We start from the raw sequence: 17,467 nt of genomic DNA, 5'->3' as shown, positions 1-17,467 counted from the left end.
CATTGCCCACCCTGCAGCTGTTCATATACAACTTTTTTTGAAGTGTGTGTGAGTGAATGATCAAGGACACAGGCAAACCACTACAGATAACTTTTTCTTACACTAAACACTCACTTGTATCCCTTTGGAGTCAAGATGCATTTGGAGTCGTGCTGACATGGGTTTACTTCCTGGGAGCAGAAGTCCAGCTTCTCTTCACATAGTTCTCCTGCAATACAACATGACACAAAACATTTACTCTGCATCTTCATTTTTACCATCTACCATTCTTATTCAATAAATTATAGCAGATCAGAATTCATTTCATATCTTGTTCCCTTATGCCCACATGTGCCACAGAAATATCATTGGGTCATGTGGGGAATTTGTGGGCCTTGCTCTAGCTATCTAGAGATGTTAGCAGACATTTTATAAATACATAGCACTCCTGGGTCTCAATTTTTAAAGTACTTAAAATAAAAGAGCCCTTCCTTGCCCCACAATGACCAACAAAGTTCAGATTTCTGGATTGCATCTGTTTTGAGCCAAATCAGTGTCTATGGTACACAAGCACGCTCTGATAAATGAGATCCATGCACCTACAGTTCTTATATGACCATTGGCTAAAGCTGGCCATACACTGATCAAATTTTGGGCAGTTCATCAGGAAAATCTCTATGTAGGTGGCCCTGTCAGCTGCCTCCACCTCACATCCCAAAATTGAAAAATCGAATTTGGGCAGAAAATTGTCAGCAAGAAAGAGGCTGCATCTAATTAGATGCAGCTGGTGTTTTGGCATTTTGACAGTCAGCATGGGCAGCTATCACAATACAACAGGCACAAGGGGTGATTCATCCATCTGCAATGTGTAGCATAGATGGAGGAATCTGTTAGGAAACTATCAGTGTATGGCTAGCTTGACATCTATGGAACAGCACAGAACTTACCTAAGGGAGCTGCATCACCTCTGCAAACAAATACCCTTGTTTGCTTTCCCATAATTTAGGCATTCAGAATGAAGCAAAAACTTTTCAACCCCCAAATTACAATAACCTAAGTCTGCTGTCATGGTAATTTTTAAATCTGAAGCTTAATCTGCATATATTTTGCCTTCCCTGGTGGACCAAAGGTAGTCAGGTTGAGAAGGAAAGAGCTAGATGATGCTGGACATCCTACAGCCAGGAAATGAGAGGATGGGAAGTCTATCTGTTTTGTAAAGCTCACAGTATGTGAAATCAGAGCAAGCAATTTCAGCAGAAGATTCTGTAGAACTCTGCAAGACTGAAGGTAAGGCTGGAGTTCAGCTTTATTATGATTATATATTAGGATTTTTCCTTAACTTCCTTAAAAGATATGTGGTAAAGTTTATCATAGAAAATAGCCTGTTGACTTTCCTGCATATGATGGAAAATAAAACATAGTGCATAATTGGATGTCTCTAACTCAGCCTTTTTCAACCAGGGTGTTATGGCAGCCTAGGGTGACTTCTGGGTTCTTTAGGGGTGCCTTAGCAAAATGCCTACAAACTGCCCCAAATTGCCCAAAAACTGTCAAGACAGCAGGTGGAACAAGGCTGCTTTATTTTGTTACACAAAGCCACATGTTTTTATTGAACAGCATTACAACCTTGGGCACCATGCATGCTAGCCACTAACTTCATAACAACTGAAGCCATCATAGGCTGACAAAGATGGCTTGGTCGCATGAGGACATTCTTGTTAGCGCCTCTCTTGCCCCTCTTCATCAGCACTGGGGTTACAGCTTAGAATGAGGGAGAGAAACTGAGGGGAGAAGAGAAATGCTGAAATAGTAGCCAGAGCAAGTGTGCAAAGGTGTATTGCTTTGTAAAAAAAACACCTCTAATCTTGGGTGTCCTACATGTGTAGAAGCCACTGCTATAAAATAAAATAGCAGTTTAGTTTTTTACATTTTAGAATGGGTTGACTCAAGATTGTGCAGAACTTTAAAGGGTGCCTTGACTGATAAAGAGCTGAGAAGTACTGCTCTAAGCTGCAATTTTGGTGTGCATAATAGGGCTCCCTCTGTATTGACAAATAATGGTCACCGGTAAAAATAAGAGAGGACAAAAAATCTGAAGAATAAAAGTCACTAGACTATTTTATGCAAATATCAATCCTTTATATGAAACACAGCATTAAAAAGGATCCTCTTAATATACCTGCAAATAAGACATATATAAAGAAATACCTAGTATATACACTGTAGGTAAGTACTTACTGTATGCACTACTGGTGTGGGACTCACCTGCCGTGTGGGCTGCAGTACCAGGGCTGACCAGCGGGTGCTCTCAGCAGCCAGAAGCTCACTCCTGCAATCAGCCAACACCTGGGGCTGATTGCAGGAGGTGTATTTAAGGAATGGCCAGACCTGCAGTCAGTGCCTTGGTGTATGTTTCCCATGAGCCCCTGTACCTGCATCCTGTCTGCTTCCTGCCTGATTCCTGATTCTGCTTGATTCTGACCCTGAATGAACTCTGCCTGTCCTGACCTCGGCTATTCTTGACCACTCTCCAGCCTGCTCCTTTGGTACCTTGTCTGCCTGATTGTTCCTGACTCGGCCCGTCTGACTACACTCTGCCTACGCCTTTGTGTCTTGTCTGCCCGATGATTCCTGACCTGGCCCGCTTGACCACTCCAGCTCACCAGCCCTGACTGCTCTTATCTGTGTACATTCCGTTATCAGTTGGAGGTTTGGTTTTGTTATATTGTGCGTTATATTTGTGTATAACCCTTAATAAATTATATTGTTACACCATACTTGAGCCTGCGTTTCCCTGTGTCAGTTCACGCATCTCTGGTCTTACCGGGAGCCCTGACAACTGGTTAAGTAATTAAATTGATTGGTAATTAGAAGCAACATGAATCACTGCAATTGATTTATGTATATTAAAACTAAGGAACTGGACAGCAAATATGCCTAATAGTGTACAAGAAGATAGTAAACTTGGGCTATAATCTCTGCCTAATTAACAGAACATGCTGAGAACATAAAGGAAATAACCATGGTATGCTTTTCTACAGCATATCTTCTAAACATCTTACTGTTTCATATTGAAAAATAACTTTTCGTGTGTAGCTTTGATACAGCTCATGTACCCATTGTGCCCTACGGCAGTTGTTTTCCCGATGACTAGGAAGTAAGCATCCCTGGGCTAAGCTTGCTTGAGTTTCCTAGCAATGCACTAAGTTACTCTGACAGCTTTATGAAAGCCCATTCTCAGTTTTGAAGGAACACCTGCTGTAGTTATCCCCTGCCACAATGTATTGAAAGACAAAACGTATCTTTTTATGTTGTGGAATAATTAACTTAGTGCAACAGCGTGCGGCATTGGAGAACTGCCTTTGGATTATGGGTCTTTGCAATAGATGACTTAACTCGCATGAATTCTACCTTAAGGGGCACTTTCATGTTACTTGAGACGACTAGTAACATAAATATATATATTACAATCTGCTCCGAGCTCTGCTCACCTGCATAGCAGCCGACACTGACAGACTTCTTACATATTGTAATTACTTTGCTTTGTACTTAATGTTGCTACAGTAGTTACATGCATGAGAGATTTAGAAGAATACAATTTGTAAAAAGCATTTAGAACCGTGTGTTCTCCCCCACAGGGATGGGTGGCTGTGTGAAACCTGACTGTCTGATATAAAAAGCGTATACAGCAATGTACTGTACATTCTTGACATTTAGAATCCCTTCAGAAGTTGTAATTGGAAGAAAGTGTAAAATGTTTGAAGATCATAAAAACAAAATAATAAGATACGTATATGCAGCAACAAGGTGGCTTAGTGATCACCACATATGCTTTGAAGTGTTGAGGTCTTGGTTTAGATTTAACAAGCAAAAACATGAGTTTTTCCAATAAATGAATAAGTATTACTCTTTGCGCAGGTGTGTTTTCTAGCCTACAGATACTGGATGTTTTTTTTCTCATGTCTGTGTGTTCCTTCAATGCTTTGGTTTCATCCCACAACCATACACGTACTCACATATTAATTGGCTTCCATGCCCTAGTACTATACAACATTGATCCTGTGACACTTTTGTAAAGTTCATATGTACAAATTGTATTTATTAATTTTATATGAAATTCATGAAAACTGACAGAAAAGCACTCTGACCCTAATTGGTACTGTGTCAGAGGAAATACAAACATTAAGGCATAAAATAATATTTGTGTACACATTATAATCAACCCAAAGCTCTTATTTTACATTTTGGGTTGTTTCTTTAGATGGTGCTATACACCCTATAGCTCTCATTGATAAAAGTTTGGAGACTGTGGAGGTTTTCAATGACACCGTCATATTAGGGGATAAGTAGGTGTAAGGCAGGGCACAGATGATGCAATTTTATTTCCTTCTGCCATGGGCAGGAGGAGAACACAATGATTAGTGTTGCCAGCTATTGCTGACAGCACTAATCGTTCATAACCAGTGGCAGACTGGTTGTATACAAGTCGATCAATAGATGAACTTATGTACAACCATGTTGCCTATGCATGGCTTGAAATTTGGTTGAGCCCTTCCAAACTGGCCAAATTTCAGTCCATGTATGGCCAGTTTAAGCCTTTGTGTTTCTGCATCCACCTCTAGCATAATTTCAAGTTGCATTCTGCTCTCCAAGCTGGCAGGAAGCCAATCAACAAGAACAATGATAGTCAATAGGCCTGTAGCTCCTGACCCAGGCCAAACACAGCAGTCAACATTCATGGCAGAGTAAAGAAACCACTTGGATCTGGTGTGTACTGATGTGATGCAAGGGTGATGACACCCTTTTACCCCCGAGGTCAGTGGATACTCTGTAGATGCTAGAAACACATGGCCTCTTTTTTTAATTTCTGGGTGAACAAAGCTCAATTGCCAAAGTTTTAGGAAACATGCATTAGCACGTCCTTTCTGTACTGTATCTTATGATTCTAGATAAATATTTTCAACTGTCTTATCTGTATGCACTATTATTTTAAATGAAAGTAAGAAATAAAAGTGGTATTTTAGCACTAGGGGTAAATGTAGAAAGTTTTATTGAAAAGTATCCTTTAAAATCCAAACAAAACCAAAATTTTGCCTTCAAAGTGCTCCTAGGTCATGACTATCAGCACTCACCCTCTTACCTTGGATTTTTATAAGGGGAATTTTTTTTTAATGTTATGATAACCCCCCTTTCTTCTACGGAGATCCATAGAGTACACTGGGAATCTATACGGTACTTTTCTATTTAACTCCAACCTCTGATTTGTTTCATATGCTCTGTGGCATAGTTTTCTCACATGCTCTTCTGTATGCACATGCCTATTTTATTAATAGAAGTAAAACTGTCCCCAATGATTAGAGTAGCATATTGGATTTATTGGATTTACTTAGACAAAGAGCAGAGCGATGGCAACAGGTGGACTGACTGTACTGTGACCTAATTATTAGTGGCATACCACAAGAAGTAGGAGAAAAGGATGAAGGAAGACTGACCTTTTTCCACCTCATTCAGATTAGCAGCTTGTGCAACAAAGACAGAAGAGACAAGATACATATGTGTTTATTGGAAACAACACAGCATGTTAAGCCAGCAACAATGACAAGAGCACAAAGGCAATGATATGCACAGAGAGCTTAGCCATTACTAATAGCAGAACATAGTGATTAGCAGTAGCAGGAAAATGATGCACATTTATGAATTAGAATGGAAGATAGACAAGAGACAGTTAATAGTGGAAGACAACGTGAAGACATTACTTATTATGACAATTGCTGATGAATGCATTACAGCAGAGGCAGGTAACATGCAGTCGTTGCTTTGTGGAGCTAGAAGTCCCAGCATGCCATAGAGTCACAGTCTGGCTGCAATCCATGGATGAATGCACTGAGACTGCACTGTAGTTACATTGAATGCATTAAAATTTGCAGCATAATTGTCAAACACCTGTACTGGGCTTTGTACACACAACAGCTCTTATGCCAAGTATACGCTCTGAACAGCAGCTAGTTGACCGGGGCTCAAACTATATGCATTATGGGAGTGAAAAGTCCCTGCAGTGGCTTAAACCTCAAAGGCAGAAGGCATGGCCATCCATACCTGCAAGCATTTAGTGATAAAACAAGTCCCTGGTGTAGAAACAACTACTGTGCTCCATTATCCCATTGAAGCTTACAGGGTGAGCAGCATTCACCTATCTGCTGGGTGAATCTAATACTTAGAATACAATAAACAGTTACAGAGTGTAGTGTGTATGCAGCCCAAGTATGAACATCTAATACAGTACAGTGAGCCCTTCATTACTTAAATTAGGCTTCATGAGACTCACCAGTGTATTCAGGTGGGCAGAGACAGGTGTAGTTGTTGATTCCATCCACACAAGTGGAATTATTCTCACAGTCATTATCTTCACAGTCATCAATGTTCACATCACAGTTTTCACCTTCAAAGCCATCTGCACAGGTACACCTTGAAGCAAGCAGGTACAGAAAGCAGAAGTTACGAATGATGGCAGACATCTCTTTTTGTAGTCACAATAAGCCTACTGCCACAGTAATGTCTGAATGATACATTTTCCATAGAGCAGAACCCACCATAAAGAAGCAGCATAGCCTCCCATGATACAATTTTCCACTACTGTAACTGTAAGCAGGCCATATGAGGGGTCATGCAGAGTAAGAAATGTCAAGTGTATGAAGTTCAACAACTCACATCTGCAACTTCCAACCTGTCACATTTGTTAACTGCATGTGGAAGCAATGAGAAATGAATACTTTGGAACAAAAATCTAACACATGTTCAGAAGTGTCAGCTCATCAAACTTATTACCCATACCATTTCAAGGAAGCTGGTATGTAGAACTGGCAATGGGTCTGCCTAATCATTACCAAATGTACATTGTGAGACAAAATGTAAAATTTGTTAAAGTGCAGTCTACAGTTTTTGAATGATCAAAATTTTGCAAACAGTTATATTAATACAGGATGATATCAGCCTTATTTGAGAGATAAACCAAGTATCTCCACCATGTTCTGATTTTGGTCTCTATAGGTTGTATGTGTTTTCTGTGTTTATGGCTGAGAATTTCACACTGCATATGCGTCTGGTGAATGGCTCTGTGGACATTACTGATGTCAACACCTATGTTGTCCTTGGATATGCTCCTATGGAGTGTCACTACAGAGAAGATGCTGCAGTCATAACTGTGAATATAGACTTTCACAGCTGCTTTGTGGTAGTCCTGGATACAGTGTTTTAGTCAACCCTGTTGCCAATTATTGGCAACATCAACAGGGAAAATGAGTTGAACGACATGCCTTGGTCATTATGAGATTTTATTATGAGCTAGTTTTCTTTCCCTAGGCTAAGGCCAGTTCTGGACACTGGTAATTCAATTGATAACAGGTCCTAAAATGTCCAAGGCCCTAAGTAGCATGTGTGAAAGTGGGAAATTCCAATGCAGATATTTTTAAAAACTATCTGCAATAGCCATACATGGAACAGTGTCAATATCACATGACCCCACATATTTTAATAAGAGCCTTAGCTTGAAATAGGTTTAAATAAGGGAATACTAAAATAAAAAATAATACATTGTTTCTTGTCTCAACCACTGTGATCTTAGCTCAAAGTTGTAAATTTGCTTTAAAGACAAGCATGTCTTCTCATACACAGTGTGAAAAAACCTACCAATAACCATCTTTATCTCCCTCCTTCAAGTGGCAAGTTCCTCCATGTTTACAGGGGTTGCTGATACAAGCATGGATGGGTACATCACAGTCTTGACCCTGTAAACACAATAATGATTTCATTATCCATGCGACAGTGCATATGACCGTGTTAACACAACACTGTGTATATTTGTTCACAGTACCTTAAAGCCATAGGGACATGTACAGCGATAGAAGTCAACTGGGTCATTGTTGCAGGTGCCTTCATTTTTGCAGGGGTTTGATAAACATGGGTTACATTTGGCAAGAATGTTGACATCCACTGGCCCTAAAAAAGTGAGAATAAAGTGTTGTAATGATAGAGGTACAAAATTTTACAAAAAATCTAAATCCAGGTAGAGAACAACCATGCAAGAAAAATTGCAGACTTGAGTACTTAAAGTATTGCACTGTATACCTCTACATCATACCTTAAATTTAGTATGAATAAAACGTGAAAAAAATTGCCATTTAGGTAGACAAAGTGGGTCCATTCCATCTTCACGCTGTATCTAATTTCCAAAATTGTACACTAAGTTTGCTTATTCTACAAAACCCTATGGTAAAAATAATTGTAACTGTTTGAAAATGTTGTAGCTTTGTAAGCCAATCATTAATAACACATAGACAACTCTTTCCATTTTCATTTGAAGGCATCCCACCTGCATGAAAACATTGTGTACTCCGTAATTGTACACCTTTTATGGAGAATGTCTTTAAAGTTTGTAAAGAATAAAAGCTGAAACCACAGCAACATCTAGCTCTGTGTCAGCACTATACCAAGGTAAACATAGGAATGGTTTACATCAGTGAAATTTAATACAAGACAGACGTGGGGAGGAACATGACATGCATGTTTGAATTTGGGAAGACATCTTAGGAAAATCCAGAAGGTGAAGGTGGTTGTCTTAATACTGTGGGGACAGGAACCCTTACCTGGAACCAGAAAACCACAAGGCCCTGGAATTTCTAAGGGATGGTTATCACAAGGCCAAAAGTGAAAGATTGAAAGATTATTAGATGTCACACAAAAAAAACCTTATATAGACTAACAAGTGACAAGGGGAACACATATGTCATGTAGAATTGTGTGACTAGTGGGATGAATAAAATACCAATTTAATGTAGATAAAGTTTATGTTTTGATATCTTTAGCATAAAACACAGTTCACATCAAAAACACTGTCAACTTAAAACAGAGGGGCAAATACAGTACCTCCCCCAAGTTGGTCATTTGCCCTCCCCCCTTTCTACTCTATTTTTAATAAAATTTTTTAATTAGAATACTTGCCAATAGTCCTGAATTAAATACCAAGACAAATTACATCTTACCCCAACATATACCCTAGCCTAAATCAGTTGCTGGAACTATGGGATATCCTGGACTGTTGACAAGACTGGCCAGACAACTAATCAGTGAATATGAGATATCTTCACTGTATAGTAAAAGAGCAGAGCTTATATATGGCAAGGTAGCCAAATTTTTTTTTTATTCTGGTGAATCACAGAATTTTAATATTATTGTCAATCTTTGTACAAGGAACACCACTTAAAGTGTAAGTTGTCAACCTTGATTTGGCTTAAAATAACTATTGTGCAATATATAGGGAAACTCCAGAAAACAACACAGGTGATGGAAGAAGAGAGTGAGACATTACCATGGCATGTGAACTTTTTGGATGGAGTAGTTAGAAGCAGTTTTTCTGCCAAGTCCCCAGGTCCAGAACACCTAGCGATACCAGGCTCCTTGTATTCAGACTTGACCCATTCCGACAACCACTGCAAGTTACAATCACAGTGCAGAGGGTTTGCCCCAATGGCCCTGAAACAGGATAGAGACGAGACATTCTTGTCAGCATAGAATATGAGTTGCAGAGAGAACTGTGCAATACTCTGGGTTAAGTTTCTCTGCATGGTGTGGAAAGTATGAGAAGGCATTTTCACTGTCATCTCTAATCTCTGTAGAAGCAAATAATGACACTTTCTATTATAAAATAGAAAATCCCTTTACATGAGCTGAGAGAAAAAGAAAAACACTATTCCATATGGATTAACTTTGATAGGGCAATGCAAGATAGCTCAAATTGCCCACATTTAACGTAGTTAGTAGTAAGTGTATGATAAGCATACTGAACATATATACAGAATATTTCTTACTAAACGCTTGAAAAATGCACTGCTGTACATGATTTAAAGAGAAAAATTCAGTGAAATACCCACTCACTGCTACAGATATGTACTTCTGAACCCTTACCACTTCTCCTTTCACTTAAGCATGGGATGGGACATAAGCTTTGGCTTTAACAGCATTTTGACTGTGGCCAGAGTTATGAAGGGCCAAGGAGGAGTTTTGTTTTCAATCAATAATAAGGAAGCCCGACCCCTGCTTGATGCACTTAACCAATATGGCAGCTTCCAGCTTAATGAAATTAATTCATTTTTCTCCATATGTACAGTATAATGCTACAAAACAGCTGGATTTTGAGAGCACAATTTTAGTTAGACATGTTAGCATGTTTCCCAGCAAAATTGTATAAAACTACAAAGTAATTTAATGTGCAAATGATTTAGGCTGCTTTCCCCATATTCCACATTCTGCCTAAATGGATAAACTTACAAGTGAGAAAGGGAGGAGAGGTCATTGAATGCTCCTTGTGGTACAGAGGATATATCATTGCCATGGAGGGATCTGTGACACAAAAGAAAGGCATAATTAGACTAACATCAAATACAAAAGTATCTACAGCATCAGCATTTCATACATTTGTGTAGACACTGAATCTGCTCAGGAAAACTGTAGGAAGGAGATGTGCAAGCTATGTGGTTGGTAAAGGTTTGATTGTGAAAGATTAATTGAACAAGCTAAAGTTAGATGCTGATTGGCTACCATGCTCAGCTGCATCAGATTTTACACTCTCCAGTTTTAGTAAACTAACCCCTATGTACGCTTACATTGGCATTACCCAAAAGGGTTGGTATTTTAAAGAGTTTGTTATTCCTTTTCTAAGTGTCTGAGTGCTGCTCAGTCTCAAACAGTTCTGTAAGATTACAAAGAGATAAGAAACAGTTTATTCTATTTTTATTTAGAAACAAATGTATTAATGGAATGAAATGACTGTATACTTCTTTTTGATTGCCAATAAATATAGTGCAGTAGAATAAAACTCTTTTAAATGCCAGGCCTCACTCTGTCAGTTAGGCCAAGAGAAAGGTAGTGATGTTACCCTAATGGTCAGGCAGATATCGACTTTCCCTGCATCCACTATTCAATTTAAAATAGCATTCTAATGGGCTGCCATAGGAAAGCCGCAATTACATAAAAAACAAAATGGCACACATATATGCAACACACCCTATAAAAACCATACTAAGTTGCATGTCACATAAGTAGTTTATAAAATTCCTATTGCCTTTGACAGCTCCATAACTATTTTTCTATTCTGAATAGGTGTGCCAGGCTGTTACTTACAGGAGTCTTAGGGAGTGAAGTCCACTGAATGCCCGTAGAGGAATGCATCTTAGCCGATTGTAACTTAGAATCCTGTAAAACATAAATCAGTCATGAAAATAAGTATAGTATTAGGCATTGTTTCATGTCTCTATCTTTCTATATTCTATATAGCTTATCTGCAATTGCTGTGAGTATTGTAAAATGAACATAAAACTAATCTTCTCCAACATTAACCAAATGCAGACGGTAAATTGTCAAAAAAGTGAGGTATATTTGTAGTGCATGCACTACAATCTTTTGGGATTAAGGGATTCGCCCGGACAAAACTAAAATGTCTAATAGTTTTGCCCCTCATTAGCTGTTTCTATCTCTTGAGAACTTTAGTGAGATCTCTAAAGAGTTGACATGACAGAACTGACTTATCACTTAGGAGATCTTACTGCTGTCTCCCTTGGTAATATAACAAGCTAGTGGGAGATTTCAACTAACAGCATACTTGTCAATTCAGGTAGTCCAACCCCAGTCCAACACCAGTCAGAACTTCTTTTTAGTTTGAAGAACAGAGTGGAGAAGGTTTAACATTTTTATCAGGTTGTTATTTTTGTCTGTGGCTTTAAAGAGCAGAGTTCCCCTAAAAAGTGTGCCTCAGTGACACCCTTGTGATACCAGGACAAGAAGACAGATAGCAATAAAAACCTGGTTGACGGTCTAACCACTGACCACTGTACTAGAAATGTATTTTTACTATGTGTCCATTTAAAGTGGTCCTAAAGGTAAAATGTGTTTTACCTTAATGCATGCAGTCCCCCTTATACGTACCTGAGCCTGATCCTGAGCCAGCACTGTCCACGAGAGCAGTGGCTCTCTGAGCTCCCTTTCCTCACTGGTCTGAGAGGCAGCAATCCGGAGCCATTAGTTCCTGCTGCTGTCAATCACAACTAGTGTGGAGAAAGCAGTAATGGGGGGGGGGTATGTGTCAAAAGACACAGAGCGCAGCTCGGGAGCAAGCCTGATGAGTACCCCCACAGCAAGAAGCTTGCTATGGGAACACTCAGAAGGAAGGAGGAGCTAGGAGCTACAGCAGGGGGCACCAGAAGAGGAGGATCGGGGCTTCTATGTGCAAAACCGTTGCACAGAGCAGGTAAGTATAATGTTTGCTATTTAAAAAAAAAATATCCTTTAGAATCACTTTAAGAGTTTTCAAGTCACTTTCTTACTGCTTGTCACCAGGACAAGTAGTAAAAGGAAATTCACCCAGTGAGGACACAATAAAACATTTACAGTGGTTCTAAAATTTCCCTACTCTATGACAAATAAAGTTTTATCTAGAAACAGAATTAATTCCAAATCATGCTCCGCATCATCCTCAAACTGATCCATTTGACAGTTAAAGGACAGGGCTACATAGAGGTGTTAAGCAATAATGTATAATTATTCACTGCTGTGAAACACACTTAAATGGTTTCTCGAATGCATAGTTATGAAGGTCATATTACAAAAATAAGAGAGCAGAAACTTTTCACACATATGGCATTTAACAGATAAGTCAGTCTGCTGCCGTTTTAGTAAATAGCACTATCGTCCTAAAATCTAACATCCAGGCTGCACACCTAAGTGTACAAGTAGGCAGTTAGCAGGTCACACTCATTGCTATAGAAAATGGTACTGTCGCCATACTTACAAGGTGAGAAGCTGCGTCATATTGCTGAAGCTCTGATTGGACAAAGTGCTGATTCTGTTATTGCTCATGTCACTAAAAAAAAAAAAAAAAAAGTTTGCTCTATTATAACACATCTATCTCTTCCACTGCATACAGTGCAGTAAGAGGTTAGCAGATAAAACTAAAACACTGCACTTTGAAGCTATAATGAAGAACAATATACACATCCAGTTTCTTTTATATTGCTTTATCATTTTAAATACTTGTGCTGAGAGTGGTGCTCAAAGCTGAAAAAAATACAAATTTTATTTGAATTGTATTTTAGAACTGATAGCTAATGCAGCCTTTGGTAGTTTCAATCACTTTGGAGTGCCATCTTTGCCCTTTTAGTGTATCAGACTAACCATTCCACAGTGAAATGCACTATAGATAAGAGAAGGCTGTCAGACAGGAAACATTAGGATAAGATGATGTCAGGAAGATGATAAGATAATGTCAAAATCACTTTACTCTAGTAAAACTGATATAGAGCACATATATACAGTCACAACTACACTAAATCACCTCTATTAGACTACTGGGGGTAGCTAGGGTTGTATGTAGATGTAATGCAGCCCTAGGCACAGATGAATAACAGTATTTTACATCCCTTTCTCCTAAATTTAATTTGTTAAAATCACTTACAAATTCACAAAAGTGGTCTGATAAGAAAAAATTATAAATGAAAAATAACCACAAGTTGAACCTTTTATGGATTGATGCTGCAACTTCTCAATCTACACCATGAACAAATTGCTGAATGCAGCTTGGCCTACTACAGAGGGGTGAAACGTGTCGGGTGGGAGAAGAAGCAGGGTCTGGAGGACATTGTTGTTTGAAATGCACTTTACTTATGAACTAAAGTTTTTTGATAAGAGAAAAAAAATATTCAGCGGTGGTGCAGCTTTTTTCACTTTTGATTTGACAACTATAGTCTACAACTGATATCATTTTCACACTGATCCCAGATCAATGTTATGTATATTTTCTCCCAGTAGTCTATTGTTCTTTTGTGATCTGAACAGATTCATAGACCAAGTTCATGTCTATAAGATGCCCTAGAGAGAGCCTCACAATAAGCCAACTATAATGTCCAAACCTCACCATGATTAAGCTCTCAGATAAGAACGAGGCCATTTATAGATATCTCTAGTAGGCAATCACAAGAGCCTGTGAGGCGGGAGGCTCCCATTCTCTGTAGCATGTTAGTCAGCACCTGGTCACACCTAGTCCTACCTACTGCTTTCTGGATTGACAGCACTACCTCTGCTGCTAAAATCCTTCTATTGTGAGCTGCAGTGTCTGGGATGGGGAGCTTGTGAAACACAAATCAAGAAGGATTGGGCTTACTCAGGGAATGTAGAAGTTTTTTGTTTACTTTGAGGCTTGTACACCACATAGCAACTGGATTTGGTGCTTGTTTAGACTGTCATATAGAAGCCTTGGTTGAACTTTAATCAATTATCTGTGAATCTAATAGACTGTTTTTGTGGGGGGAAGACTATTCTTCTAGAATGGCTTCTTATTAAAAAAAAATTCACAACTGGAATAGACTGAAGAAACCTCTGTTATGAACAAGTCATTAAAAAAAGAACATAAAATGCTGGTTAACACTGCAGGAAACGATAGCTACTTTTACTCACATAAGTGTCAAGTGCCTATAATTGGACAGCTCTTTCGGGACAAGGTTAAACTGATTTCCATCTAGGTACCTATAAAACAAATATGGAACAAAATCCATCACTGTGCAGAAGCATTAAAAGGTTTCACATCAAGGTAAATTTTCTGCAATCCCAGAGGCAGCAAGATAAATGATGGTGAGAGTGCAATGAAAATGCAAAAGTACTAAAGCTTATAAATGTATTTTCTGAGTCAGCAGCATGCATAATGCATTATCTGTAGAACAAATCTGCCGCCTGCTACTTTGTTGGAGTTTATAGACTTAAAGATGGTTTCCACTGTACAGCAGTAGTGTGTAAAATGACCATGTAACATAACAGCAGCATGATGGCCAAGGGGAAAGCACTTTGTGTCTAGCAGCCCTGGGGTACTAGTTAATTCTGACTCTGAACATTATCTTCTAAGAGTTTGTACATTTTCCCCATGTAAGCATGGATTTCTTTTGGCCTCCTTGCATACAATGCAAAGTACATTTTTGAACTGTTAGCCAATAAATAGGATTGGTTTCTAGTTATTTATAAAAAAAACATATATACATTGGAAAGAATATATGAAAGCCACAATGTGATAATTCAGCAATGTATGGTCCAAGTCCAATATGAAAGCACCAGTATAAGTAAGCAATTAAATCTAAGGTGGAACTCTAACCAAATTTCACTCACTTACTCGATGTCTCAGTGGCAGTTCCTCCTCATTTAATTTGTCTTAAAGTAATTATTATTATTATACAGGATTTATATAGCGCCAACAGTTTGCTCAGCACTTTACAATGTAATATTAAAACACTCAGCGTTTTTTAGTTTAACACATTGAGCACAACAAAATACACATTCCCTAGTGTCTATTTGTTTCCTACCACTGAATTGTAGTTTACAGCTTTGTGCTGCAAGCTCCTGCTCTCTCAGTGCTGCTTTCCTAAACATTACCACGGAATTGTAGTTTACAACTTTGTGCCGCAAGCTCCTGCTCTCTCAGTGTTGCTTCCCTAAACATTTGATTTTCACAGGTAAGGGTTAACAGTTAACAGTGCTGTCACCAGCCAGTCTACTGGCTTGGACAAGGGAGGGGGGAAAAGGGAGGATCAGGGGGGTGCCTTGCCATCCTAGGCTACAGGGCTGTGTGTTTCTATTTATGCACACAATGTATGGAGACACAACTCCAGTTCTTGCATGGAACAGTAGCTCCATAGGATGCTGCAAGAAGAAGGAGCCACCCTGAAACAGGAAACCTGGAACATTTAACAAGGATTAATAGATAAAGAAGCTGCATACTCAATAAGTGATAAAATCAGCTGGTAAAAGTGCTTAAAACACTGAGGATTTAATATCACTTTAATCTTAGCTGCTCTTTCATTGTAAGGATAGTACCACTCCCTAGTTTTTAAAAAGTGCCATCATTTTTACACAGAGTGAAATTCTTTAAACACAGTAACTAAAATAAGATGCGTTATTATTACTTACAGCTCTGTGACATCCTTGGGAATACCTTTAGGCAAGGCTTTTAGACCTTTGTTACTGCAGCGAACCACTGTATCTAAGCAGGTACATTCTGCTGGGCAACGAGCAAGTGGTGAGCAAGTGTTGTCATCATTGCCTGAAGTTTGCAAGGAAAAAAAGAGTTGTGTCAGTAAATCATGCTTTCAATAAAATACAAACCAATTATTCTCTCTTTTCCCTTTTATCTGTGATACACTTAAGCATGGTACACGCTACTAGTTTTTTTTCATTCAAATCAGCAGGCATAACAAAAAAAAAAACTGACAGCTCAGGAGGAGCCGCTGTACTAACTATCTGCTGTTAGTACAGTGATCTCCCCTGCTGTGCTATTGTGTTCTGACAGGGGGGACCGCGCCCCCACCAGAACTGCTGATCGGCAGACCTTTTCTGGTCATGTCCCTTCAATAGAAGACAGCTGAACAGCTGGCTTCTGTTGGACTGGCTGCTCTACACATGGACCAAATTTCTGCCAGTTTCAATTGAACTGGCCAATGCCGCCCGACATTTGGTCTGTGTATACTAGGTTTAAAGTGGTTGTAAAGGCTGAAGGTTTTTTACCTTCATGCATTCTATACATGAAGGTAAAAAACCTTCTGTGTGCAGCAGTGCCCCCAACCCCCTCATTACTTACCTTAGCCTCATCGCGATCCAGCGATGTGAACAACAGCCTTGTCTGTCCCGGGTCTCTGCCTCCTCATTGGTTGACACAGCAAGCGGGAGCCATTGGCTCCCCCTGCTGTCAATCACAGCCAGTCAGCCAATGAGGAGAGAGAGGGGGTGGGGCCAAACTGCAGTTCCATGTGTGAATGGACACATGAAGCATCAGGTGCCCTCATAGGAAACTGCTTGCTGTGGGGGCACCTGACAGACACTAGGAGCCAGGAGAGCCTGCGGGGGACCCGAGAAGAGAAGGATCTAGGCTGCTTGGTGCAAAACTACTGCACACAGTAAGTATAGACATGTTTGTTATTTTACAAAAAAAAAAAAAAAACCTTTAGACACGCTTTGAGTCCAGGGCAGATTCATTGTGCACTAGTTATTACAGTCTTTAACAGAGTCCTAAACTATGGGAGGCTGGTGATGAAGAAGATAAAGAAGCAGTAACTTTACACTAGATTTGTGTATATGTTGTGAATATGCAGCATCATTATTTGAAAGATATACATTGTAAGAGGAAAAGCTTTAACTGGTATTGGCAATGGTAAACCATGCATGAGACAGCAAGGCAGCAAACTCACAGAACTTCAGTGCAGGAGGACTTTGTACAGCAAGTCCATACCATAAAACAAGCATAAAATCTGCTCGTCCAAGCCACTAATTAAACTTAGGTCAGCTACTGACTAACAGTGTTTCTTAATGGGTTTGGTAAAATCAACAGGCAGCACCATTTTAGTGTTCTGCCAGCAGTCCATCTTTTCACTCAGCAGCAGGCGCCCACAGCAGAGAGAGTGAGAGA

At 39.3% G+C, this 17,467-nt stretch overlaps 1 protein-coding gene across 4 annotated transcripts in view; it reads right to left on the bottom strand.

Moving 5' to 3' along the window:
• SLIT2 (slit guidance ligand 2) overlaps window positions 1-17,467 on the bottom strand; it is a 386,975-nt gene that overhangs the window by 32,681 nt on the left and 336,827 nt on the right. For 3 of the 4 annotated variants that reach the window (XM_089677471.1, XM_089677469.1, XM_089677472.1), the window contains 11 exons: window positions 15,976-16,108; window positions 14,479-14,547; window positions 12,818-12,889; window positions 11,155-11,226; window positions 10,303-10,374; window positions 9,344-9,507; window positions 7,850-7,974; window positions 7,666-7,763; window positions 6,305-6,444; window positions 5,472-5,498; window positions 115-208 (listed from right to left, as the gene is read on the bottom strand). In XM_089677471.1, the coding sequence (XP_089533597.1) occupies window positions 115-208; window positions 5,472-5,498; window positions 6,305-6,444; window positions 7,666-7,763; window positions 7,850-7,974; window positions 9,344-9,507; window positions 10,303-10,374; window positions 11,155-11,226; window positions 12,818-12,889; window positions 14,479-14,547; window positions 15,976-16,108 (1,066 nt within the window). The remainder of the gene's footprint in view (window positions 1-114; window positions 209-5,471; window positions 5,499-6,304; window positions 6,445-7,665; window positions 7,764-7,849; window positions 7,975-9,343; window positions 9,508-10,302; window positions 10,375-11,154; window positions 11,227-12,817; window positions 12,890-14,478; window positions 14,548-15,975; window positions 16,109-17,467) is intronic. The other variant, XM_089677470.1, reaches the window with a different exon arrangement.

Source organism: Staurois parvus, unplaced genomic scaffold (genome assembly GCF_062004578.1).
Source record: "Staurois parvus isolate SC_StPar_1 unplaced genomic scaffold, SC_StPar_1.0 ptg000186l, whole genome shotgun sequence".
Lineage (NCBI taxonomy): Eukaryota > Metazoa > Chordata > Amphibia > Anura > Ranidae > Staurois > Staurois parvus.
This window is presented reverse-complemented; position numbering and strand designations above follow the sequence as displayed.